This window comes from Anomaloglossus baeobatrachus, chromosome 1 (assembly GCF_048569485.1).
Source record: "Anomaloglossus baeobatrachus isolate aAnoBae1 chromosome 1, aAnoBae1.hap1, whole genome shotgun sequence".
NCBI classification, from domain to species: domain Eukaryota; kingdom Metazoa; phylum Chordata; class Amphibia; order Anura; family Aromobatidae; genus Anomaloglossus; species Anomaloglossus baeobatrachus.
In genome coordinates this window covers 476299434-476326110 of record NC_134353.1, presented here as the reverse complement: position 1 = coordinate 476326110, position 26677 = coordinate 476299434, and the positions used below count along the sequence as shown (strand labels likewise).

Sequence of the window (26677 nt, the reverse complement as noted above, 5' to 3'; positions counted from 1 at the left end):
ATGCCCAGATAAGGTATTAAAATGTTAAAATTATATTTACCGGTGACTACCAGTGTGTTTAGTTATATTTCCCCCCTCTACTATGTTATCTACTGTAGTCATAGCCGATGGGAAAATACGGTGAGTTATGGCCCGACCATTAAGGGTTGGAGGAGGCTTTTTTTTATTCCAATTTAAAGTTTTATTGAATTTTTGAAAAAAGAATACATTAAGAAAACAAAGGTCCATGTTATAACAAATGATGCGAATCAAAAGTCTATGTGATGCAACATCCTCGCAGACTTCGTAGTAGTATACAGATGGTTGATACATGGGCAGTCAATTTAAGCCACAAAAAATGTACATATACATATTTGGACAGTGACAAATTTTCGCGAGTTGGGCTCTGCATGCCACCACATTGGATTTGAAATGAAACCTCTACAACAGAATTCAAGTGCAGATTGTAACGTTTAATTTGAAGGTTTGAACAAAAATATCTGATAGAAATTGTAGGAATTGTACACATTTCTTTACAAACACTCCACATTTTAGGAGGTCAAAAGTAATTGGACAAATAAACCAAACCCAAACAAAATATTTTTATTTTCAATATTTTGTTGCGAATCCTTTGGAGGCAATCACTGCCTTAAGTCTGGAACCCATGGACATCACCAAACGCTGGGTTTCCTCCTTCTTAATGCTTTGCCAGGCCTTTACAGCCGCAGCCTTCAGGTCTTGCTTGTTTGTGGGTCTTTCCGTCTTAAGTCTGGATTTGAGCAAGTGAAATGCATGCTCAATTGGGTTAAGATCTGGTGATTGACTTGGCCATTGCAGAATGTTCCACTTTTTTGCACTCATGAACTCCTGGGTAGCTTTGGCTGTATGCTTGGGGTCATTGTCCATCTGTACTATGAAGCGCCGTCCGATCAACTTTGCGGCATTTGGCTGAATCTGGGCTGAAAGTATATCCTGGTACACTTCAGAATTCATCCGGCTACTCTTGTCTGCTGTTATGTCATCAATAAACACAAGTGACCCAGTGCCATTGAAAGCCATGCATGCCCATGCCATCACGTTGCCTCCACCATGTTTTACAGAGGATGTGGTGTGCCTTGGATCATGTGCCGTTCCCTTTCTTCTCCAAACTTTTTTCTTCCCATCATTCTGGTACAGGTTGATCTTGGTCTCATCTGTCCATAGAATACTTTTCCAGAACTGAGCTGGCTTCATGAGGTGTTTTTCAGCAAATTTAACTCTGGCCTGTCTATTTTTGGAATTGATGAATGGTTTGCATCTAGATGTGAACCCTTTGTATTTACTTTCATGGAGTCTTCTCTTTACTGTTGACTTAGAGACAGATACACCTACTTCACTGAGAGTGTTCTGGACTTCAGTTGATGTTGTGAACGGGTTCTTCTTCACCAAAGAAAGTATGCGGCGATCATCCACCACTGTTGTCATCCGTGGACGCCCAGGCCTTTTTGAGTTCCCAAGCTCACCAGTCAATTCCTTTTTTTCTCAGAATGTACCCGACTGTTGATTTTGCTACTCCAAGCATGTCTGTTATCTCTCTGATGGATTTTTTCTTTTTTTTCAGCCTCAGGATGTCCTGCTTCACCTCAATTGAGAGTTCCTTAGACCGCATGTTGTCTGGTCACAGCAACAGCTTCCAAATGCAAAACCACACACCTGTAATCAACCCCAGACCTTTTAACTACTTCATTGATTACAGGTTAACGAGGGAGACGCCTTCAGAGTTAATTGCAGCCCTTAGAGTCCCTTGTCCAATTACTTTTGGTCCCTTGAAAAAGAGGAGGCTATGCATTACAGAGCTATGATTCCTAAACCCTTTCTCCGATTTGGATGTGAAAACTCTCATATTGCAGCTGGGAGTGTGCACTTTCAGCCCATATTATATATATAATTTTATTTCTGAACATGTTTTTGTAAACAGCTAAAATAACAAAACTTGTGTCACTGTCCAAATATTTCTGGACCTAACTGTACATATATATAAAAACAAAAAAGGAGAGATTGAGGAGAGTGGCTGTCAAACTATGTAGAGAAAGGAAAAAAAAAGTCAGAGAGAAAGAGAAAAGGAAAAAGAGATGAAGAATAGGACGCGTCGGCAGGGTCTGAAACAATGTCCGTTGGATCATGACGTATCGGGAAAGTGAAGTGTGTTGTCTGAGGGGGGCTAGGGCCAAGGTACCTAATTTCCGGAGAATAGATTAATTCAAGAAATTTCGTACCAGACAGGAATGATTCCCATGCGACTGGGGAGGAGGCTTTTTATTCCAAAAGAAAAAGGTCAGCTTACCCCATCAAGAAATTGTTTATCACGGAAGTGCCCAGTCTAGAGCCACTGCCTGAGGCTGCACTGTAAAAGGATTTGAAGAAGTCCAACGATAGTTCATAAAGCATCACTTTTATTTGGAAATGTTAAAAAACAGTTACAGACAAAACATTGTGGTAAGATTTACCTATGTAAATGATTAAGGATCTATGCTGAAATGCGTCGGTTAGTCTACCACGTTGTGGTGTCTGTAACTATGTTTTTTAACATTTCCAAATAAAAGTGAAGTTTTGTGGACTTTATGAACTTTATGGACTGGACTTATTTCAATCTTTTTTTTTTAACCCTAGAACGCATACCTGGGGCCTCAAAGGCCTGCTAGGTTACTTGTTTTCTATGTAGATTTCTATGGTTGCGCGTTCTAGGGTTAAACATTAAATTTTATTAGAATATAAAATCATATATTACATCCAATCTTTTTACAATTGTTTTTTCTCTTTTTAATTTTGCCTTATGTACAAGTCAATATTCAGGAAAGAATGTTTCCTAAAATGTTTTCCTGTACAATCATTTTATTTTGTTTTTATGTTTGTACAGTTTTGTGTGTTTAATTGTCAGTCCGTAAAAGTGGAGTAATACACTGACAACATTGTTCCCAGCAGTGACCTGGGAGTCAGAGATATGTCCAAATGTCTTCCCCATACTGCTCCCATTCCATTTGCGAGCTGTTTATGTGACGCCACAGGGCTGTGGGGTACTCGGTCCCGGGTGCGTGATTTGCAGTGGGGAACAGTTGTAGTCGCGGCCGATGCCCGGTTTCATGACCCTGGGGGTTGGTCTGATAAAAAGGGGATGAAAAATGGGATAAAAAAAATAATAGTTTTTCGACTATGCCACTTGCGGTGTGCGGCCAGGTTATTGAAGCCGGCGCTGCAGGGTCCTGCTGGGGCTGGTGGAGTAATGCAACTTAGGTGTTTTGGGCCCTCTGCATACAGGGCTAGGCCCCAGCAGTGGATGACGGGGGTTATAGTAAGAAACAGTCAGTGTATGTGTACGGAGGCGAGAAGGAAACAGTCCACACCGGTATTGCAGTTTCAACTTGCCTTTTTACTTTGGGCTTTGTACCTGGACCCGATGGTGCCGGTTTCAGGTGTTCCCGCTCCCTTGTTCTCCATGTCAGCTGTGACCTGGGGTAGCTGTCCTCCGTGCACTCTCATTGGTATTGCGCTCCCGTGGCTTAGGGCTTCTGGGGGAGCCCCTCTATTTCAGTCTTGGTCCTATTGCAGGCAGCCTGGACTATTTAAGGGGTTCAATCTCCAGTCCCCTCTTTGCGGCTGATGCTTCAGAGTCTTTGGTTGGTGAGGGACCTTGGACATCCCCTCACCTGGCAGATTTAACAGTTGACAATAAAGTGTCCCGCTGTCCTAGGATCTGCACCCCGCCTCGTGCTGAGTCCTGTGAGCCTAGGTTTCAGACTTCCACAGGCACCCCACGGTTCCTGGAGTATTACACTTCCACAGGTAAGCCACGGTTCCTGCAGTCTTGGTTCCTTACTCCACAGACCCTCACTCCTGTTACAGCGTTCCGTTGTTACGTCAGGTCTTTACACTTCTCCTTTCTTTACTTCATTCCTCACTCTCTTAACTCCTCTCTTCTTCCTTCTTCCACCGACTACTTCCTTCCGCCAACTTCCCAACTGACCACTCGCCCCTTCCCTTGCTGGGTCTCTCCCTACAGATTGGGTGGCAACTATCCAATCAGTACCCATCCCTTTTACCTGTTGCTAGGCAGTCTCCCAGTCTGGAATTGAGGTTATGTATGTGGCCTGAGGATGCTGGAATGTTGACTGGAATGGATATTCTGGGGTTTGAGTTTCAACATTTTGCATTTTGTGGCACTTGATCCTGCAGGGGTGCTACATTTAAATCCATTTCAGTGATTTTCCTGCTTCCCCAGCCCTTTTAGTATGGACTTCCAGAAAAATGTTGGAATTTCCATTTGACTTCCATTAATTTCATTACTCGAATCAAACCCGTCCGAGCGTCCAACCTGTTTGATTCGAGGACCAAGTACTTGAGCATTGTAATAATCGCTCATCACTACGTTACCTACAATGCATAAAGAAGGAATTCCAGGGAAACCAATCATCTCTGATTTTGGGACATTAACTGAGAATATCTGAGGCTGGGCGAGAACATTCTGAAACCCATGGTGACAGTGACAGCAGCTGAGGATCAGATAATAGCTGGGTGGGGTATTCATAGTTATTCCCTCCCCCTAGTAGAATTAGCATGAATATTATACAATTGATTTAATTTTTGACTTGCAGGACCTGTGCTGGGGTCTTACACATGTGACCAGAAGGGGCGGGGCCTCAGCCAACAAAGCTGATACAAGGAAGCAACATTTTTCTGTTGGCCGAGGCCCCACCCTTTCTGGTCACATGGGTATGACCTCAGCACAGGTCCTTCAAGTCAAAACTTAAATCAATTGTATAATACTTATGCTAATTCTAACAGGGGGAGGGGATAACTATAAATACCCCCCATGTTATTATCTGATCCTCAGCTGCTGTCACCCAAGAAGCTGATGATTTTATAAACTTTACTTTCTTGGATTTCAAAACCTAAACATCCAAACTGACCACTCATGGTATGTATAGAATCAGCCTGATAGTGTCAGTATAGCACTGGCTTTAGGTTATATACGAAAATCCTGGTGATTGGTTCCCTAAATAATTTCCTTGTCAGACATGTCCACAAATCACCATCAGAAAAAAGCATGTTTCCCTTTAACAGTAAAAAAAATGCAGAAACTGTACCTACATTTTACCAACAAATACAGTCTGCATACCCAACCCAAATCAGGACTACAAGATTGTGAATTTCTTTTCATGTATATCCTCCAATGTGGTGTACATGATACAGTGTAAAAGGTGCCCAGGAGGTACCTATATTGGGGAAACTAACCAACAACTACAAACGAGGATGAATCTTCACAGGTACACGATAAGGAAAGAACTGGATACGCCTTTGGGAAAACATTGGTCTGGACCTGGTAGATTAAAAGTCTTAATACTGACATTGTATGAATGACAGAGAGAGAAGTATCTGGGAATTCAACCTGATAAGAAAGTTCTTGTTTTTTTCAAAATGGCTTAATCTAACACCTGGATTTGTGGTCAACTACATGGACACCTCACATCTCCATATAACTGACTCCAGATCACCAAATTCCTATGCTAGCACTCCTGCCACCTCTCCATTTGTAATAAAAACCTTAGTTTTTAACCTTGGCTTATTTTAGGAGGTATCATCCATTCCATCTCAAGCACAATTGTCCTGTTTTAACATCTCTTAAATGTTGTGCCTTTGTCTCAGTAATTAATTTGTAAATTGCCTGATGAAGGAGCCTTTGTGCTCTAAGAGCTTCTTTCTGGTTAGCCAATCCTAGAATACTTTTATCTTTTTTTGGGTATAAGTATTTATATATATATTTTTTTTTGGGCTAGCATGGTAACACAATATGAGGCCGGGGCCACACGGGGCACTACTGCGATGCTCACATGACACTCGGCTCTCGCTGGCAGCACAGCGGGAGCCGAGTGTCATGTGACTGTCCCTGCGACTGAGGTCCAACTGTGCGAGCGGACCTCAGCTGTGGGGGGGCGGGCAGGCCTTGAGGAGGGGCGGGCTGGCGTTGCGGAGGGGCGAGGCGGCATGGAGGAGGGGAGGGAGGGATTTATCTCCCTCTCTCCTCCGTAGCCGGCTATTGTGATTCTCGCTCTGCACGCGCGGTACACCGGTGTACCGCGAGTGCAGTGCGATTTTTCTCTCGCCCCATTCACTTGAATGGGTGCGAGAGAAATTAGTCTTGCATTACACTGCAGCATGCTGCGATTGTTTTCTCGGTCCGATTAGGGCTGAGAAAATAATCGCTCATGTGTACTGACACACAGGCTAAAATTGGTCCGAGTGGAATGCGATGTTTTATCGCACTCCACTCGCACCGATTTTCTCGCCGTGTGGCTTAGGCCTAATAGTTTAATCTACATCATGTTCAGAGGTTGAAAACTTGTTCTGAATGGGTGATAATGTTAGGCCGGAGCCACACGGGGCACTACTGCGATGCTCGCATGAGACTCGGCTCATGCTGGCAGCACAGCAGGAGCCGACTGTCATACGAGTATGCCTGCATCTGAGGTCCGACCCTGCGAGCAGACCTCAGCTGCGGGGGGCGGGCTGGCTCTCAGGAGGGGAGGGATTTCTCTCCCTCTCTCCTCCGTAGTCTGCTATTGCCATTCTCGCTCTGCACTGGCAGTACACCGGTGTACCGCGAGTGCAGTGCGATTTTTCTCTCGCCCCATTCACTTGAATAGGTGCGAGAGAAAGAGTCTCGGCTTACAATCGCAGCATGCTGCGATTGTTTTCTCGGTCCGATTAGGGCTGAGAAAATAATCGCTCATGTGTGCTGACACACAGGCTAGAATTGGTCCGAGGGTAATGCGATGTTTTATCACATTCCACTCACACCAATTTTCTCGCCGTGTGGCTTAGGCCTAATAGTTTAATCTACATCATGTTCAGAGGTTGAAAACTTGTTCTGAATGGGTGATAATGTTATATTGAGACTGTGTTGTATTGTTTATGTCATTGTACACACAGTCTAGACATATCCTAGTGCATATGTGACGCCCTGGGCAAGCCAGGGGTCACAGGTCACAACACCACACGCACCCCACATTCCCTGTAGGTACATCAAGCTAACCCAAAAATCCTTGTTGCCTTTCTCCAGGGGCTGATGTCCACACCAGGGGGTGGGCCAGGCGGTTGGCTCCGCCCACCGAGGAGTTCACAGCCCTGGAGGCGGGAAGAACCAGGCAGATAGAGTTTGGAGGAGGAAGTGGAAGGAGTTGAAGTTGAAGTCTAGCTGAGGGCTAGAGTGGAGTGGAGTGAGGGAAGTGAAAGTAGAAGGAAGTGGTAGAGGAGCTTAGGAGAGAAGCTGAAGTAAAGTGAAAAGAAACAGTTTGTAAAGCCTGAAGTTGGTCCGGGTGTGTGCCCCGGACAGTGACAGCAAGGTCAGCAGACGGTGGTGATAGTCTGCAGGGGGACTGCTCGGAGGTTGCTGGAAGGACCGCGGATGGGTGGTGACCCGGCGGTACCGGAGCAGTATACGAAGAACAGTCAGCACCAGGGCAGGGGCCTTTCGGATCCCGGCAAGGCTAGGAGTCGCCATAATTTGCTAAATCTGTCAGTGAAGGGGACGTCTGTCTCCTAACAACCAAGTCCTGATTGAAGGCAACAGCCCGACCGTGAAGGGGAGACACCGCCACCGCCAGGGCACCAGTTTCCCAGGGCCAGCACCTGCGGGCAAGAGTAGAGCTCCTTTGGCCCAGCTTGAAGCCGAGGAGTGGGTAACCGGTGGGAACCCATCGCTACCAAGACTTTACATAGGTGCAGGGAAGAGACCGTCACCGCTAACTGCAGGGAACATCAGCACCGTGAACCGTCCGAGGGACCCGTCCAACCAGCCGTTTGTTTACCGAGAATTGTGTCGTGTTTACTGGCTGAGTACCTCCGTGCCGTGCGGCACAGCGCTGTCCCTGCGCCCCTGCACCTCCACAGGCCCCAGACCCGCCTGTCCACCATCCCAATCCCATCACCGGGCCCCGGGAGCACCACAACCCCTACCCACGGAGGGCACATCAACAACTGGCTGCTCCATACCATCACTCCCGGGCTCCCCATACAGAGCAGCGGTGGTGTTAACAAATCACCACAACCGTGAGTGGCGTCACGGACAATAAACTATCCCAAAACACCAATTCCCCTTTTCACTCACGGGCGAGGAGCGCCGCTCGAGTCCCCGGGATCTGGCCCATCGCTCGAGCCACCGAGCAGCGGCAGGCCGCAGCAGCCGCGGCGGCCGGACCCGAGCAGTGGGAGAGCGTGGCGTCCCCTCCTCCGCCCGCGACACATAAAATAGGACTGGCAAATATTTTTTCAATGGTTCCCCCATTCCTGTGTTAGTTCCTGATGGTATTCCTGGATGTCCTTCTGTAAGAGGAATAGAAGGTGTCAGGCTTGTACTATTACTGATGACCTGCTTCTTACTTTACAATAGTCGTTGTAGCAATCCTAACCATTTATAATAATTTAACACTAACTAGTTCATGTGTCAAAAGACCCAAAGGAAAAAAGAAATGTGGATTATTTAATAATATTTACTTTTCTTTTTTGTTGCAGACTTTTTTTTTTCTTTTGAAAGAAAAGTTAAATATACCACGTGGTTCATAAACTAGAGCAATTTCTCCTTCGGGACATGGGAAAAGAACTGATGCCCACAGATATCTTTTCAGCAGCGTTTAATGTGAAGTTACATGGATAGAACTGAAATGTCTTCCTCCTCTTTTCCTGTTGAGAAGAATAGAAGCCGAAAACCAGTGGTGTGGCCGACAGAGACTCCAAAGTGGGGGGATGCTCCAAGTTTCTCATTTGATTATTACGATCATGGTACACGCAAAGAACCTGGAACATCTCATTTCCATCATTTTGAGGTGAAGGAAAGAAGTGGATTAAAACCTGTTCACCATTTCATCCCTGACTCTTGGAAAAGGTTTTTTAGGAAAGGCAACGCAAAAGGAGAATGCTTAACCTTGACAAATCTAGAAGATATCCATAATTTGTCATCAACAATTTCATCGCTCAAAGATATTAGCAGGGAAACTAGTATTGGTCACAAAAGTGGAGATTTTACCAAGTCATCTTCAGCCAGCATCACTGCCATTCATAATGTTGAGGAAAAGAATACTCCAGATTCTATTGAAAGGAAGAGTCAATTGTGCACCGTTTATGGAGAAAAGGTAGCAGCATACAATTTAAAATATTCCTACATGAAGTCCTGGCCTGGATTATTAAGAATCATGGCTGTAGTACAGTTAATTTTTGGTGGTATGATATTTGCCTGTACCTGTGCCTATTTACAGAAGGATTACCAGTGGTATAATCTCTTTGGCACTGAACTTCAAAGAACAATGCCAGGCGGCTATAATTATTATGGGCCAATGACTCCATTTGTGATGCTTATTTCCAGCTTGGTTTGGTTTGTCACTTTAATCCTTTTAGGATTGGGGCTGACTCTATACTATCGGACCATTCTCCTTGACTCACACTGGTGGCCTCTCACAGAGTTTGCCATTAATATTGTCATGTGTCTCTTATACATGGCAGCAAGTATTGCTTATGTCAACGATATAAACCGTGGTGGTCTCTGCTACTCTATTTTTGCTCTAAACCCACTGATTGTAGCATTCTGTAGGGTGGAAGGAGGTCAGGTGGCTGCAATATCTTTTCTCTTCTTCAACATGCTTTTGTATATGGTCAGTTCTTTGGTGTGCCTAAAAATGTGGCGGCATGAAGAAAGTCGCAAGCAGGCTGGAAATATTCAGGTGAGGGGGATTCAAGCCATGAAATCTCACTCATGTTGTGACACCCACCCATTTCAGTATGTATGTCTTTTCACTTTACCTTTCTCTGCTTTTACTGTAGTTGAATCTGTGATTGTAATTCTTTTCTTGCTCATCTTCCTGTCTTTTCACATAGCTATTTTTTTTGTCTTAAGGTCTAATTTACTAAACATTTTGTAAATGCCTTAAAATGTTCTACGCATAGCAGTATTTCATACTGTATAAAATATGCAGTCCCAATCAGTTTGTCACGACTTAATTGCTTCATGCAACACAAAGCAGACTTTCGTCAAAGCTGATGGATGTTTGTGGACGAGATGTAGTTTTATTGGCGGCAATTTCAGTTTGCCATTTCAGAAGTTATTTTTTTTTTTCATTTTTTTTTCACATATACAGTGGATATACAAAGTCTTCACATCCCTGTTAACATTTGAGGGTTTTGTCATGTAAAAAATTCCTACCCAGAAGAATCATTTCAGAATTTTTTCCACCTTTAATGCCTAAAATATTGATGCTACCAGACCTACTTTCTTCTTGTCTTTTCATCAATGTTTGAGGTATGTCCAGTTTTAGGTAATGCTATTGTTGTGCCAAATTTAAGCCACTTCTAAATGACAGTCTTAACAGTGTTTCATGGTTTATTTAATGTTTTGAAACTTTTTTTGCACTGTTCTCCTGACTGATAAAGTTCAACAATGAGATGCCTTTGCTGTATTGTTTGCTGTTTATAGACCTTGGCTTTTGCTGCAAAATTTAACTAAGAAAATGTCAGGAAACTCCTACTGGAACAGCTAAACTTGTTATGGCATTAATCAGATTCAGTTTAAATAATGGTAGCTGTGTACTAACTAGTATTTAACATGAGTTTAAAAGTGATTGGCTAACTCTAAACCCAACCACATCCCCAATTACAAGAGGGTGTTGACACTTATGTCCCCATATTATTGTATTCTCCCACTCAAACTTACTTCAGTTTATTTGTGAAGATTATAAGTAACATTAAATATAAAAAAAGTTCTGAATTGACTCTTCTTGGTGTTATTTCTTTTACATGACAAAGAGCTAACATTTTATTCGGGGTGTGCAGACAGTTTATATCTACTTTATGCAATTTACGTGATAATAATTTTAAAGCAATTACCGTTCAGTGGAAAAATCATAAAGTTTTGTCTTTTAGTCTTGTGATGCCATTTTACAGTACATATAATCTAGTATTTGACTTTGATGAATTTTCTTTATAGAGGAAAGGAAGAAATGCTATTTATCCATTATTTTTTTGTACTTTTCATGCCACGTGTGATGTGATATATTGTTATTTTTTTTTCAACATACTATTACAACTGCATTTCCATATACAGTATCTATTTTTTTTTCAATTAAACATTACTATTTGTTTATCTCACTAAGCAAAAAAAGTGACAAAATGACTAAAAGCTGCAGTTATTTAAGTGTGGTTATAATACTTTCAAATATTTTATGCTATTCTACAGCAATATACCAGTCAGTGGTACAGTGAGAAAAAGTACTATGAAAAAATAGGACTTCACTTATAGCAGACGTGAGTGATAGTCATTAATATCCTGAAATCGCAAATACAGTGCTAATCTCCTGGGTTTAAACAGATAGGATTGGAGAAAATAACACAGCCATTACCTGGTGCTCATGTCACAAGAAGTGCTGCTGTGACCACAGCAGGCTGCTGCTGCTGGCTCTATATACAATGGTACCTGCTACTGCTGGCTGTATACAAAATAGAAGCTGCTGCTATTTGCTATATACACAATAGAGGCTACTGCTGGCTCTATACTTAATAGAGGCTGCTGGCTGAATGCATAATAGAGCCTGCTGCTGCTGGCTGTATACAGAATAGAAGCTGCTTCTGGCTATATATAGAATAGAGGCTGCTGGCTGTTTATGAAAGAAAGGCTGAGGGCTGTATATAAAACAGAGGCTAAGGGCTGTATATAAAACAGGCTGCAGGCTGTAAATAAAACAGGTTGCGGGCGGTATAGAATGTATACACAGCACTATACTGTACAGACATCCACACTATAGTAGTGTAACGTGGCACAGCGTGGTAGTCATGGGCGAGGTAATTGTCTGCCGCACCCTGACATGCTACATGGAAATGGGGGTCCTGGCTGGGTGTGTGGTGTACTACAGTAGCGATACACCTTTGCAGGCCACATGTTGCAGATGGCTTCGGCCGGCCAGGACCAGATGGGTACACAGTTCCAGAGAGGAAACCACAATTTCTTTATAAACACAAAATCTTTACTGAGCAGATGGCTGATGATAACACACGAAAGTGGGCACATTGCTTCTCGGGCATTTCATATGCATTAAAGAGTAACTCCAGACATATTCCTGCAGCGTGTTCATTCTCATATGTCCTTACACTTCCACATAAGCCTGAGCAATTCACCACCCGGCTCCACCTGACATCACAGTCCTCTAGAGTTGCTCCATCCTCTCTGCGGCTTCGCGTCATATTCCTCCCCTGTAGAGATTGTGCCAATATGGCCGGACCAGGTTAATCGCCTCCTGACGCTCCTGGATCTGCCACCCAGGATTATCTATTCGATTCGCACTCTGTTTCTTCTAGGCCTGTCCCTTCTTAAGCTATAAGCTATTAAGGGCCATACTGCTGAGCGTCTCCCTTAGAGATCAGTCTTTCGGTCACTCACTTACTCAGTGAATTCAGACTCGACTCCAATCACTCTGTATTGTAGATGGCTCTTTTCTCTGCTCAGAATCTCATTTTCGTGGCTCTTGGTCTCCTCTCCTGTTACAGGTCACCCATATCATGCGGCTCTGCTGCTCCTCAGACCTGACGTCTGTCTCTGTCACAGGCTGGGCCCTAACTGACATTCCCACAGCAACCGTTTCTCTCCCTCAGCAGTACCTCCTCCCCTATTGGCTAATCCTAGAATCCCAACTGTCACCTGTCTGTCACCGGGCAGATTTAACTTTTCACCTGCAGACCTACAGTTAGGTCCAGAAATATTTGGACAGTGACACAAGTTTTGTTATTTTAGCTGTTTACAAAAACATGTTCAGAAATACAATTATATATATAATATGGGCTGAAAGTGCACACTCCCAGCTGCAATATGAGAGTTTTCACATCCAAATCGGAGAAAGGGTTTAGGAATCATAGCTCTGTAATGCATAGCCTCCTCTTTTTCAAGGGACCAAAAGTAATTGGACAAGGGACTCTAAGGGCTGCAATTAACTCTGAAGGCGTCTCCCTCGTTAACCTGTAATCAATGAAGTAGTTAAAAGGTCTGGGGTTGATTACAGGTGTGTGGTTTTGCATTTGGAAGCTGTTGCTGTGACCAGACAACATGCGGTCTAAGGAACTCTCAATTGAGGTGAAGCAGAACATCCTGAGGCTGAAAAAAAAGAAAAAATCCATCAGAGAGATAGCAGACATGCTTGGAGTAGCAAAATCAACAGTCGGGTACATTCTGAGAAAAAAGGAATTGACTGGTGAGCTTGGGAACTCAAAAAGGCCTGGGCGTCCACGGATGACAACAGTGGTGGATGATCGCCGCATACTTTCTTTGGTGAAGAAGAACCCGTTCACAACATCAACTGAAGTCCAGAACACTCTCAGTGAAGTAGGTGTATCTGTCTCTAAGTCAACAGTAAAGAGAAGACTCCATGAAAGTAAATACAAAGGGTTCACATCTAGATGCAAACCATTCATCAATTCCAAAAATAGACAGGCCAGAGTTAAATTTGCTGAAAAACACCTCATGAAGCCAGCTCAGTTCTGGAAAAGTATTCTATGGACAGATGAGACAAAGATCAACCTGTACCAGAAAGATGGGAAGAAAAAAGTTTGGAGAAGAAAGGGAACGGCACATGATCCAAGGCACACCACATCCTCTGTAAAACATGGTGGAGGCAACGTGATGGCATGGGCATGCATGGCTTTCAATGGCACTGGGTCACTTGTGTTTATTGATGACATAACAGCAGACAAGAGTAGCCGGATGAATTCTGAAGTGTACCGGGATATACTTTCAGCCCAGATTCAGCCAAATGCCGCAAAGTTGATCGGACAGCGCTTCATAGTACAGATGGACAATGACCCCAAGCATACAGCCAAAGCTACCCAGGAGTTCATGAGTGCAAAAAAGTGGAACATTCTGCAATGGCCAAGTCAATCACCAGATCTTAACCCAATTGAGCATGCATTTCACTTGCTCAAATCCAGACTTAAGACGGAAAGACCCACAAACAAGCAAGACCTGAAGGCTGCGGCTGTAAAGGCCTGGCAAAGCATTAAGAAGGAGGAAACCCAGCGTTTGGTGATGTCCATGGGTTCCAGACTTAAGGCAGTGATTGCCCCCAAAGGATTCGCAACAAAATATTGAAATTAAAAATATTTTGTTTGGGTTTGGTTTATTTGTCCAATTACTTTTGACCTCCTAAAATGTGGAGTGTTTGTAAAGAAATGTGTACAATTCCTACAATTTCTATCAGATATTTTTGTTCAAACCTTCAAATTAAACGTTACAATCTGCACTTGAATTCTGTTGTAGAGGTTTCATTTCAAATCCAATGTGGTGGCATGCAGAGCCCAACTCGCGAAAATTGTGTCACTGTCCAAATATTTCTGGACCTAACTGTATAACACTAATAATACCTTATTAAGCATCCTACATTATATACTTCATAACACTACACCTTACACCAGTACAGTACATTACATCATCAATACCGCTACACCTCTACATAGTAACATTCTCAACTCTGCTACATCTTATACATTACAATACCTTACAATACCTTACACTATACATTCTTGCATAATATCACTTTATATCTTATCACATATATATATATTTAAGAACATATGTGGTGTCTTCAGGGGTAGGAACTCGACCATCATCTTAAAGTATATACAGACACACTGTAAAGGGTACTTTACACGCTGCGATATCGGTAGTGAACGTACCCACCCCCATCGGTTGTGCGTCACGGGCAAATCGCTGCCCATGGCGCACAACATTGCTAACACCTGTCACATGGACTTACCTTCCCTACGACGTCGCTCTGGCCGGCAAACCGCCTCCTTTCTAAGGGGTCGGTTAGTACGGCGTCACAGCGACATCACACGGCAGCCGTCCAATAGCAGAGGAGGGGGGAAAATGAGCGGTCGGAACATCCCGCCCACCTCCTTCCTTCCTCATTGCCGGTGGACGCAGGTAAGGAGATGTTCGTCGTTCCTGCGGTGTCACACATAGCAATGTGTGCTGCCGCAGGAACGCCGAACAACATCGTACCTGCAGCAGCAACGATATTTTGAAAAGGAGCGACGTGTCAACGAGCAAAGATTTTTCACGTTTTTGCGCTCGTTGATCGTCGCTCCTTGGTGTCACATGCTGCGATGTCGCTAACGGCGCCGAATGTGCGTCATTAACAACGTGACCCCGACAATATATCGTTAGTGATGTCGCAGCGTGTAAAGCACCCTTTAAACAGGATATAGTGTTGATCTTTATATACAGTATGGTGTTGTGTATGAGCCAGGAACAGAATCCAGAAGACAGACACACACTTATCATACTCACCAACTCCTGGCAGCTCTATAGCTCAAATTCTAGTGTGCTCTGTGGTGACATCTGGTTTGTATTGCACAGGGCAGCCTATTTAGCGCATGCACAGTACAAACCTCATGAGGAACAGAGGGTGGGTCGGCAGTGTTTGACATCACTGAAGATGTCAGATTTGTCTGGCCCCCTCTGCTTTGTGTGGCCACGGCAGTGGCTGGAGTGAGGTCCAGTGAAGAGGCGAGGGGTGGAGTGAGACCCAGTGAAGCAGTGGGAGAGTGGGACCCGGGCGCTAAAATAAAGTGTAAACCACTTACCCCATGGCCTGGGCCTTCATCTTTCCCAGGCCCCATACAGCAGTAAGGGTAGTAATGCTCTGATGGCTGCCCTGTGTGCCCATGCCATCCACAGGATGTCCTATTGCAGTAAGAAAACAATACTTCAATAAGAACATAACAGTACATTCATTTGTGGGGTTAGGGAGAACCTGTTAGCATTATTTTGTAGGGTAAAGTAAAGATCTTTATGCATTTTGTAGAAGCCATCCTCTTTTCAACTTTCAACAATAGTTGTTACAGGAGTTGTAGTCACACAAGGTCACTGGATCCCAGCAAGGCCCCAAATTTCCCATTGGCCCATATGAGAAGAGCAATATTATTAAAGATCAGAGATGGTAAGGGGCTCTGTAAGATATTTTGGATTGGGGCCCTGAAACTCCAAGTTACACAAGTTGCCTTGCTTTGTTCATTTTTTTTTCCTTTCTTTCCTTCTTATTTTGCATTTTAACTGGACACAGGATTTGGCAGTCACATACTGTATATCTTAAAACTGTTATAGCTGTTCTGCTCTGAACCCAACATCAGATTACGGCGGGATCACAAGTGATGTCCAAATTCAATTGGTCCTTTTAGATTACAAGCAATCGGAGGAAGGATATGCGCACTTGTGAGCAAAATCAGTTTCCTGTTCATTTACCTGTGCACGCATAACTTATACAATTTACAAACCAAGGTACCACCACATGAAATGATTCGATTGGAAGTTCACCAGTTACCCCTCTCCCCTCAGACGTGTGTCAAATATGACCAAGAAGTCTCAAAGATTGAGAGACTTGGAGTCTTGCATATGAGATAAGAAAATATTTAAACAAAAATGAAACCTTGAATATGAGACTGGTATACACTATACTAAAGGAAATGTACTAAATGTACTAATAAGGTACTAAAAATATAGAATATAGAAAAATATTAGCCCTTCTGTATCAAAAGTGAGTACACGCCTCACATTTTTGTAAATATTTTATATTTTCATGGGACACTGAAGATTGCACAGCTTGTACAACAGTGTGAACTTGGTGTGCTCCCTAAATAACTCAACACATAGCCATTAATATCTAAACCGCTGTCTACAAAAGTGAGTACACCCCTGAGTGAATATGAACAAATTATGCCCAAAGTGTGGATATTTTGTGTGGCCACCATTATTTTCAAGCACTACTTTAACTCTTTTGGGCATGGAGTTCACAAAAGCTTCACAGGAGCCACTTGAATATTCATCCACTCCTTCATGATGACATCATAGAGCTGGTGAATGTCAGAGACTTTGCGCTCCTCTGCCTTCCGTTTGAGGATGACCAAGTGAGACTCAGTAGAGTTTAGGTCTGGAGACATTCTTAGCCAGTCCAGCACCTTTACCCTCATTTTTATTTATCAAGGCAGTGGTTGTCTCGGGGGTGTTTGGGGTTGTTATCATGTTAGAATATGAAGATCATACTTTACTTCAGTATGTCACACTAGATGTTGGTATTCATTTTTCCCTCAATGAACTATAGCTTCCCACAGCTGCCAGCACTCATGCAGCCTCAAACCATGACACTCCCACCACCATGCTTCATTGTAGGCAAGACACACTTGTCTTTGTACTCCTCACTTGGTTGCCTCCACACACGCTTGACACCATCTGAACCAAATACGTTTACCTTGGTCGCATGAGACGACAGGATATGGTTCCAGTAATCCATGTCTTTAGTCTGCTTGTTTTCAGCAAACTGTTTGCACACTTTTTTATGCATCATCATTAGGAGAGGCTTCCTTCTGGGATGACAGACATGCAGACCAAGTTGATGCAGTGTGCGGTTTATGGTCTGAGCACTGACAGGCTGATCCCGAATCCTTCAACTTCTGCAGCAATGCTGGCAGCTCTCATAGGTCTGTTTGGAAAAGACAACCTCTGGATATGACTGAGCACTGAACATCTTTGGTAGACTAGGGTGAAGCCTGTTCTGAGTGGAACCTGTCTTGTTAAACTGCTATATGGTCTCTTGGCCACAGAGCTGCAGCTCATTTTCAGGGTGTTAGCAATCTTCTTAGAACCTGAGCCATCTTTATGTAGAGCAACAATGCTTCTTTTTCAGATGCTCAGAGAATTCTTTACCATGAGGTGCCATGTTGAATTTCCAGTGACCAGAATGAGAGAATGTGTGAGCAATAACACCAGATTTAGCACACCTGCTCCCAATTCACACCTAAGACCTTGTAACACTAGTGAGTTGGATGACACGTGGGAGGGAAAATGGCTGATGGGGACAAGTTGGCCATTCCCACTTAGGGGTGTACTCACTTTTGTTGCCAGTGAGACATTAATGGCTGTGTGTTGGGTTATTTAGAGGGCACCAAATTTACACAGTAATACAAACTGTACACTGACACCTCTACATTGTATTAAACTGTCATATCTTCAGTGTTGTCCCATGAAAAGATATAACAAAATATTTACACCTTCAGGATGTACTCACTTTTATGATATACTGTATAATAACCTCAGCTGTGCTGGGCATTCATTTGTATTGTATTTCTATATGGCTAAAGTAATTTCTTTAAATGTATGTAGTGGTAATTGCTCTTGTTGTGTAAGATTTCTTTTATATAGTTATTAGTAGTGTTAGTAGTGTTGAGCGGATTTGAACTGTAAAAATCCGGATCCGCGCGGTTTCAGAGTCCAATCCAGATCCGACCCGGTCGCGGGAATCCGGCTGCACGATCCGTAACCGGATTTTTTTTTTCTCCTCCCTATCTCTGTCTCTCTCTCTGTCTCTCTCTCTCTGTCTCTCTCTCTCTGTCTCTGTCTCTCTCTCTGTCTCTCTCTCTGTCTCTCTCTCTGTCTCTATCTCTCTCTCTCTGTCTCTCTCTCGTCCCGGATCCGCTTCCCATTCACATACATGGGTCCGGATTACGGATCGGATCCGGACTTATTTTCCAACCCGCGATGGATCCAACTCTAATTATTGGTTATCTTTGCTGAGTCTTCTTGTCTGAAAAATATAGATCATTATTCCACTCTGAGGCCAAAACAAACACCATATTTTATTATAGGGTACAAAATTAATGGAATTTATACTGACATAAATACTGGGATATTAAGCAATCAGTCTTGACAATGGATACTCCTTTGTCTATGTTAAATAGATTGCTCATTGTTCACCTATGCCATACTAGGAGCATTAGGGCTATTCATTTCAACATCTGTGTAAACCTCTGACACCATTTACAATGCCGTACTTCATATGTAGAAATGTAGAAAGCAGAATCCTGCAAACATGAACGCATTTAGTAAATGTACAACCCATGATATCACATCATCATGGTTAGCATGGAAATCCACCATTTTTGACTGCATATTGTAATTTGAATATTTGTTTTTTACCTCTGTACAGAGAACCACCAAACCAAAGAGGATAGTTTTTCAAGATGAAGTTCAACAATTAGAAGATGTAAAAGGGAAAGTCACCAAGACCATCCATTTCTCAGAGAAAGTCAGAGATGCTGCTGATTTAAGTCGTTCTATACCTATTGGGTACCGTCAAAAACCCTATGTTGTACCAGATTATGTTGTGTAAGTAGAAAAATATTACTGAAAAACAGTGGTGGGCTTGGCCAGGGGGCAGTGGGGCACTTGTCCCGGACTGGTCCCCAATCAGCTGCTGAGGGCCTGCTGTTTTAGTAGCCATGGGCTGGCACTGCACTTTTAAATGTGTGGCGATTCCCGGCCAACGGCATCACAGTATAACAGACACATACACCACTTGGTGCACTGCCATGTCTGCCAGACTAATATCATGAAGTGCAGGTGGCCTGCAGAACAGGATCTCAGAGCAGAAGTGTGTGCTCTACCGGAGACAAGCCACACAGAAGGTGAGCTTTTTGTGGCTGGTTACTGCAATTAATGGATTTAAAAACTTCCCTAATGTGTTTTTCCAGTGTGTCCACCCATATCCTGTCCACCGCCATTAACTTGAGAATGGCGGCAGCTATAGGAATAGAAGTGGTGTCTAGGTATAGTAAAGTAGGCATGTGCTATGCAATGAAACCACCTATAGCGCCACCAGGTGGAAAACAATGGAGTTAGCATTTCTATCTCGAAAACGGAACAAGGTAGAGAAAAAATGAATTACAAAGCTGTCGGGCATCATCAATTCAATACGAATCGACACCTTGCATACAGAAATGCTATGATTAGAATGTGTAAAATTCACAAGGCTGTGGATGGGAAGCGATACCTCATGTAGACTTTCCTACAAGTCATTTGGTATGGTGGCTGCGTGGAGTTGCCTCCACGCTCACCTGACCTGACCCCATTGGACTTCTTTCTGTGAGGTCACATCAAACAGCAGGTGTATGCGAGCCCTCCACCAACATTGCAGGACCTACGATGACGTATCACAGATGCTTGTGCAAACGTGTCACCTACCATATTGCACAACGTGCAGCAAGATACAGTATGCTGTCCAGAGTCCAGATGTGCATTGCAGCTGATGGTGGCCACTTTGGGCATCAAAGTCAAATGAGCGCCATATGCGTGATCAGCATTCAATGTTTTTGGGGGGTCATGGGTTTCATATCATAGCATTTATGTATGCAAGGTGTCGATTCGTATTGAATTGATGATGCCCTACAATTTTTTAATTCACTTTTTTTCTCTATCTTGTTCCGTTTTCGAGTTTAAAATGCTAACTCCATTGTTTTCCACCAGGTGGCTCTATAAGTGGTTTCATTGCGTAGCGAATGGCTACTTTACTATACCTAGACACCACTTTTATGCCTATAGCTGCCACCATTCTCAAGTTAATGGCGGTGGACAGGATATGGGTGGACACACTGTATGTATCTGGAAATGTGTGTATCTGTTAATGTATGTGAGTACATATGTGTGTATGTGTATAATATGGATATGTGTGTATGTATTTGTAAATGTGTGTATATTTATGTGTGTGTGTGTGTGTGTGTGTGTGTGTATATATGTATGTGAAATTGTATGTATGTGTAAATGTGTGTATTTCTCCATGTATGCAAAATTGTAAGTACATGTGTGTTTATGCATGTGGAACTGTGTGTATTGTGAGGTAGCGTGGTCGGCTGCGCAGCAGAAGACACGGGATCCAGGCATTTAGGTTCACAGCACACGGTTTAATGTCCAAACAAAAGTCCACAACAATATACATGTGCCTCTCCAGCAGAGAGCTCAGGGAGTTCTGATCACTCCCTCACACCCGGCACACCTGCCCTTGTTCCTGTTTCCATTTAACCCTTCCTTCAGCCTGTAGGGAAACAGCATTAACCCTGTAGGGAAAAACAGCATTAACCCTGGAGTGGATCTACTTTCTATCATGGAGTGAGCACAACCGGGGCGAGACATACCGGCCGTCATAGATAACCCCGGTCACAGTCTCACATACCCCCCCCCTCAGTTCAAGCGAGCGGGGTTGAACTCCCGCCATCAAACACGGGCCGCGGGACAAGGCATCGGCGTTGCCCTGCAACCTACCGGCCCGGTGTTCAACCGTAAACCGGAAGTTCTGAAGAGAAAGGAACCACCGGGTAACCCGGGCATTCCGTTCCTTGGCGTACCTCATCCAGACCAGTGGAGAGTGATCCGTCACCAAGCGAAACTGCCGTCCCAGCAGGTAATAGCGTAGGGACTCCAAGGCCCACTTGATCGCCAGGCACTCCTTCTCCACTACGCTATAATTCCGCTCGGGAGGGGTGAGCTTCCTGCTTAAGAAGGTGACGGGGTGTTCCTCCCCCTGAACCACCTGAGACAGCACTGCCCCCAGGCCGACCTCAGAGGCATCAGTCTGTACTATGAACTCCTTCCGGAAATCAGGGTTGACAAGAACGGGCTGTCCGCACAGGACCCCCTTCAGGGCCCGGAAGGAGTCCTCGGCCTGCGGAGTCCAGCGCACCATGACGGACTTCTTGCCTTTGAGAAGGTCCGTCAAGGGGGCTGATAGTCCCGCAAAATCCTTTACAAACCTCCTGTAGTACCCCACGATACCCAGGAAGGCCCTAACCTGCTTCGTGGTCAGGGGTCTAGGCCACTTCTGGATCGCCTCAACTTTGTTAATTTGGGGCTTAATCACTCCTTGGCCTATTACGTAGCCCAAGTAGCGGGCTTCCGTGAGTCCCAACGCACATTTCTTGGGATTGGCTGTCAATCCGGCTGTTCGAAGCGCGTCCACCACCGCTTGTACCTGTTCCAAGTGGGTCTGCCAATCGGAGCTGTAAATAATGATGTCGTCAAGGTACGCTGATGCATACGCCTGGTGGGGTTCCAGCACTAAGTCCATCAACCTCTGGAACGTGGCCGGAGCGCCATGTAACCCAAAAGGCAAGACAACATAGTGGAAGAGACCCTCCGGCGTAACAAAAGCGGTTTTCTCCTTGGCGGACTCCGTCAGTGGCACCTGCCAGTACCCCTTGGTCAGGTCGAGCGTGGTGAAATATCGCGCCTGTCCCAGCCTATCAATCAGCTCATCCACCCGGGGCATGGGGTAGAGATCGAACTTGGATATTTCGTTCAATCTCCTAAAGTCATTGCAGAACCTTAAGGAGCCATCGGGTTTTGGTATTAGGACAATCGGACTAGCCCATTCACTCCGGAATTTTTCGATGACCCCCAGGCGTAACATTGTCTTTACTTCCTCCGATATGGCTTGTCGTCGAGCCTCCGGTACCTGGTATGACTTCAGGTGTACCTTCAGGTGGGGCTCGGTGACAATATCATGTCGTATCAGACTGGTCCTACCGGGCAGCTCGGAGAAGACATCGGGGTTCTGCTGAACCAACCGTCTGGCCTCTCGCCTCTGAGTCTTGGTGAGGGCTTCTCCAATCCTTACTTCCGGTTCGTCCTCTCCGGAGGTCGCTGGAGCCGGAGGTGAACGACCCGAAGAGGAGGGAGATGGGGAAAAAACAGCCATCAGGCTTTCCCGTTCCTGACAAGGTTTTAATAGGTTGACATGGTATATTTGTTCAGGTTTCCGCCTACCGGGCTGCAATACTTTATAGTTGACCACCCCGACTCTTTCCTTTATCTCGTAGGGGCCTTGCCACTGAGCCAGGAATTTACTCTCCGCCGTGGGGATTAATACCAACACCCGATCCCCGGGTTTAAAGGTCCGCACGGTGGCTTGTCTATTGTAGCGGCCGCTTTGCGCGGCCTGAGCCTCCTGTAAATGCTCCTTCACAATTGGCATGACCGCGCTTATGCGGTTCTGCATACCCAAAATGTGTTCAATCACACTTTTATGGGGGGTGGGCTCTTGCTCCCATGTTTCCTTTGCCAGGTCCAACAATCCCCGGGGATGTCGCCCGTATAACAATTCAAAAGGCGAAAACCCCGTGGATGCCTGTGGCACCTCACGGATGGCAAACATCAAATAGGGAAGCATCATATCCCAATCTTTCCCGTCTTTTGAAATCACCCTTTTTAGCATGGTTTTCAGGGTTTTATTGAAACGCTCGACTAAACCGTCCGTTTGAGGATGATACACAGACGTACGCAACTGCTTGATCTGGAGTAGCCGGCATAGCTCTTTGGTCACTTTAGACATGAATGGGGTCCCCTGATCCGTAAGGATCTCCTTGGGCAACCCCACCCGGCAGAACACAGCAAACAACTCCCGAGCTATAAGCTTTGCTGCAGTATGTCTGAGAGGTATCGCCTCGGGATACCGGGTGGCATAGTCAACGATCACTAGGATGTGTTGGTGCCCTCGAGCGGACTTTACGAGGGGCCCCACCAGATCCATCCCTATCCGTTCAAAAGGGACTTCTATAATGGGTAACGGTACCAACGGACTGCGAAAATGGGTCAGGGGTGCGGTAAGCTGACACTCCGGGCAGGTTTCGCAGAACCGTTTTACCTCCCCAAAGACTCCGGGCCAATAGAACCTTTGCAATATTCGCTCCTGCGTTTTCTTGACCCCTAGGTGGCCACTCATCAGGTGTTTATGAGCCAAGTCGAGGACCCGCCGGCGATGCGGCTGGGGCACCACCAACTGCTCTACCCCCACGCCCCGTATTTCATCTACCCGGTAGAGTAAATCCTGCTTAAGAGCGAAATGGGGGTACCTTACCTGGGCACCGGGCAGCTGTGCCACCCCGTCAATTACTGTCACCCGACTCCGGGCATGTATTAATGTAGGGTCCTGGAGTTGGGCAGTCCCAAACGTATCCGGGGACTCCTCCAACTCCGGGATGGGTTCAACCGTCTCAGCCTCTCCTGCCAATACCTCTAGGGGCGACCTATCGGGTTCACATTCTGTCCCTATCATGGGGACCCCTACGGCAGGTGTCCCGGATTCAGGATTGTAGGGCTCAGGTCCCGGACTGACCAATACCTGAGGAGACTTAGGGGGTCCCTTCCATAAAGTCCAAAAATAGGGCAGATCCCTTCCTAGGATCACGTCATAGGGAAGAGTGTTAAGAAGTCCCACCTCATGTTGCACCTGACTGCAAGGTGCTGTGATGGTGACAATCCCTGTGGGATAGTTTCGGCGGTCCCCATGTATGCAAACCACCCCCACGGTACGTCCTGTGGCCTTTACTTTAGCCCTCAAGGTGGATCGCACAAGGGTCACTAAGCTTCCGGAATCCAACAATCCTGTAACCGGACATCCATTCACCTGTATTTGGCACAAGTGGGGCTCCGTCTCTGGGGAGACCAGGTCAGCGGTACACACCACCTGAGCATACATTGAACCCCGCCGGGCAACCCCACAATCCATGGGCTCCGTGGTGAGTGGACACTGGGCCTCCATATGTCCCACCCGCTGGCATCGCCAACGTCTAATGGGGACGGACACCCCCTTGACGGGTTGTCGTTTAGGGTACAGAACCTTCCGGACCTCAGGAAGGGCGGCCGCGGCCTCAGACAGGACGGTAGGGGACTCCTGCACCGTTGTCAGCGGTGGGTCCTTGGCCCTAGGCTTGGAGGGGCCGGACCGACGGGCGGTACGCAAAGTCTCAGTGTCCCGTATCAAGTCCTGCGTAGCCACATGCCGCTCTACCAGGGACACTAATTGGTCGAGGGTACTCGGGTCACCCTGTCCTACCCACCGTTGAACGGTGACGGGTAAAGTGCGCACAAAACGATCCACTACTACCCTTTCCACCATTTGCGCCGGGCTCAGAGTGTCAGGCTGCAACCACTTTTTTACAAGATGCAACAAGTCATAGGCCTGGGAGCGTACGGGTTTGGCTTCCTCATAGAACCACTGATTTACCCGCTAAGCCCGTACATAGGTATTCACCCCCAACCGAGCCAGTATTTCGGCTTTCAGGGTCACATAGTCAATGGCGTCCTTGGTACAGAGGTCCAGGTACGCTTTTTGGGGTTCCCCCGTCAGATAGGGTGACAATACCTCAGCCCACTCGGGGGTCGGCAGCTTTTCCCGCTCGGCCACCCGCTCAAACACCGCCAGGAACGCTTCCACATCATCCCCCGGGGTCATCTTTTGCAACGCTTGTCTCACCGCTTTCCGGACGCTGCCGTCGTCACCCGGTCCCGGGGTTGTTGCTGCCGGTCCGGCACGGATCGACTTGGCCAGGAGAACCATCTGTTCTTGATGTCTTTGTTCCTGCAATTGCAAGGCTTGCTGCTGACGTGCATTGGCCTGAACCAGCTGTTCTTGGTGTCTTTGTTCCTGCGATTTCAAGGATTGGAGCAGGTGTGCATTGGTCTGTTGCTGCTGTGCATTAGCCTGTTGTTGCTGTGCATTAGCCTGAGCCAAATGCTTTAGTATGTCCTCCATGGCGTCAACGGGTTTGGGCTGTAGTATAGCCGCTCGAATCCAGGACATGTGCTACCAGGTCACCAGGAATGGATACTACACTTCACCGGGCTGGCATGCCCGCCGATTCTCCACCATATGTGAGGTAGCGTGGTCGGCTGCGCAGCAGAAGACACGGGATCCAGGCATTTAGGTTCACAGCACACGGTTTAATGTCCAAACAAAAGTCTACAACAATATACATGTGCCTCTCCAGCAGAGAGCTCAGGGAGTTCTGATCACTCCCTCACACCCGGCACACCTGCCCTTGTTCCTGTTTCCATTTAACCCTTCCTTCAGCCTGTAGGGAAACAGCATTAACCCTGTAGGGAAAAGCAGCATTAACCCTGGAGTGGATCTACTTTCTATCATGGAGTGAGCACAACCGGGGCGAGACATACCGGCCGTCATAGATAACCCCGGTCACAGTCTCACAGTATTTATACATGAATGTGCAGTTGTAACTATGAGTGTATGTATTTGAGTGTGTGTGTGTGTATATATAAGTTCATGTATGTAATAGTTCATGTATGTGTAGTGTGTGTATTTGTAAAAACATTTGTTTGTTTGGGCCTCACTTAACCCCTTAAGGACATATTGCATACAAGCTGAGTCACATGGAAAATGGGAAAAAAAATCCAAGGGTGGTGAAAATGCAAAAAAAATGTAATTGCACTATTGTTTTAGGGGTTTTTTATTTACCATGTTCGCTATCTAGTAAAAGTGACATGTAAGTTTGATGCCTCAGGTCGGTAAACGTTCGTAGACACCGAACATGTGTAGTTTTACTTTTATCTAATGGATGAAAAAAAATCAGACATTTGTTAAAAAAAAAGAATTGCGGTTTTGTCGCCATTTTCCGAGACCCATAGTGTAGTCATTTTTCAGGATCTGGTGCTCCTCGACAGCTTATTTTCTGCATCTTGAATTGATGTTTTTAGGGGTAGATGCGATGTTTTGATCGCCTGTTATTGCATTTTATTTCAATATTGCTGCAATGAAAAACAATGTAATTCTGTCGTTTTAATTTTTGTCTTGCTACACCCTTTTACTGATCAGATTAATTGATTTTATATTTTGATAGATCGGGCATTTCTGAACTCAGCAATATCAAATGTGTATTTTTAAAAATATTGTTTTAATTTCATTATCTGGCGTTTATAGGAGACTGTGATTTCTTTTATATACCGCAATGCTGTGGGATGGCTGTATATAGAACAAGTGATCAAACTATTATGGTTTAAGTCCCCTGAGGGAACTATTAA

General features: G+C 45.3%; 1 protein-coding gene across 2 annotated transcripts in view; it reads left to right on the top strand.

Annotated features, from left to right (window-relative positions):
• Positions 1-8613: 8613 nt before the first annotated feature.
• OCEL1 (occludin/ELL domain containing 1) overlaps positions 8614-26677 on the top strand; it is a 64342-nt gene continuing 46278 nt past the window's right edge. Inside the window, exons 1-2 of one of the 2 annotated variants that reach the window (XM_075338228.1) lie at positions 8614-9140; positions 19020-19198. In XM_075338228.1, the coding sequence (XP_075194343.1) occupies positions 8658-9140; positions 19020-19198 (662 nt within the window). In that variant the 5' untranslated portion in view covers positions 8614-8657. Of the gene's footprint in view, positions 9726-19019; positions 19199-26677 lie in introns of both variants that reach the window. The other variant, XM_075338222.1, reaches the window with a different exon arrangement.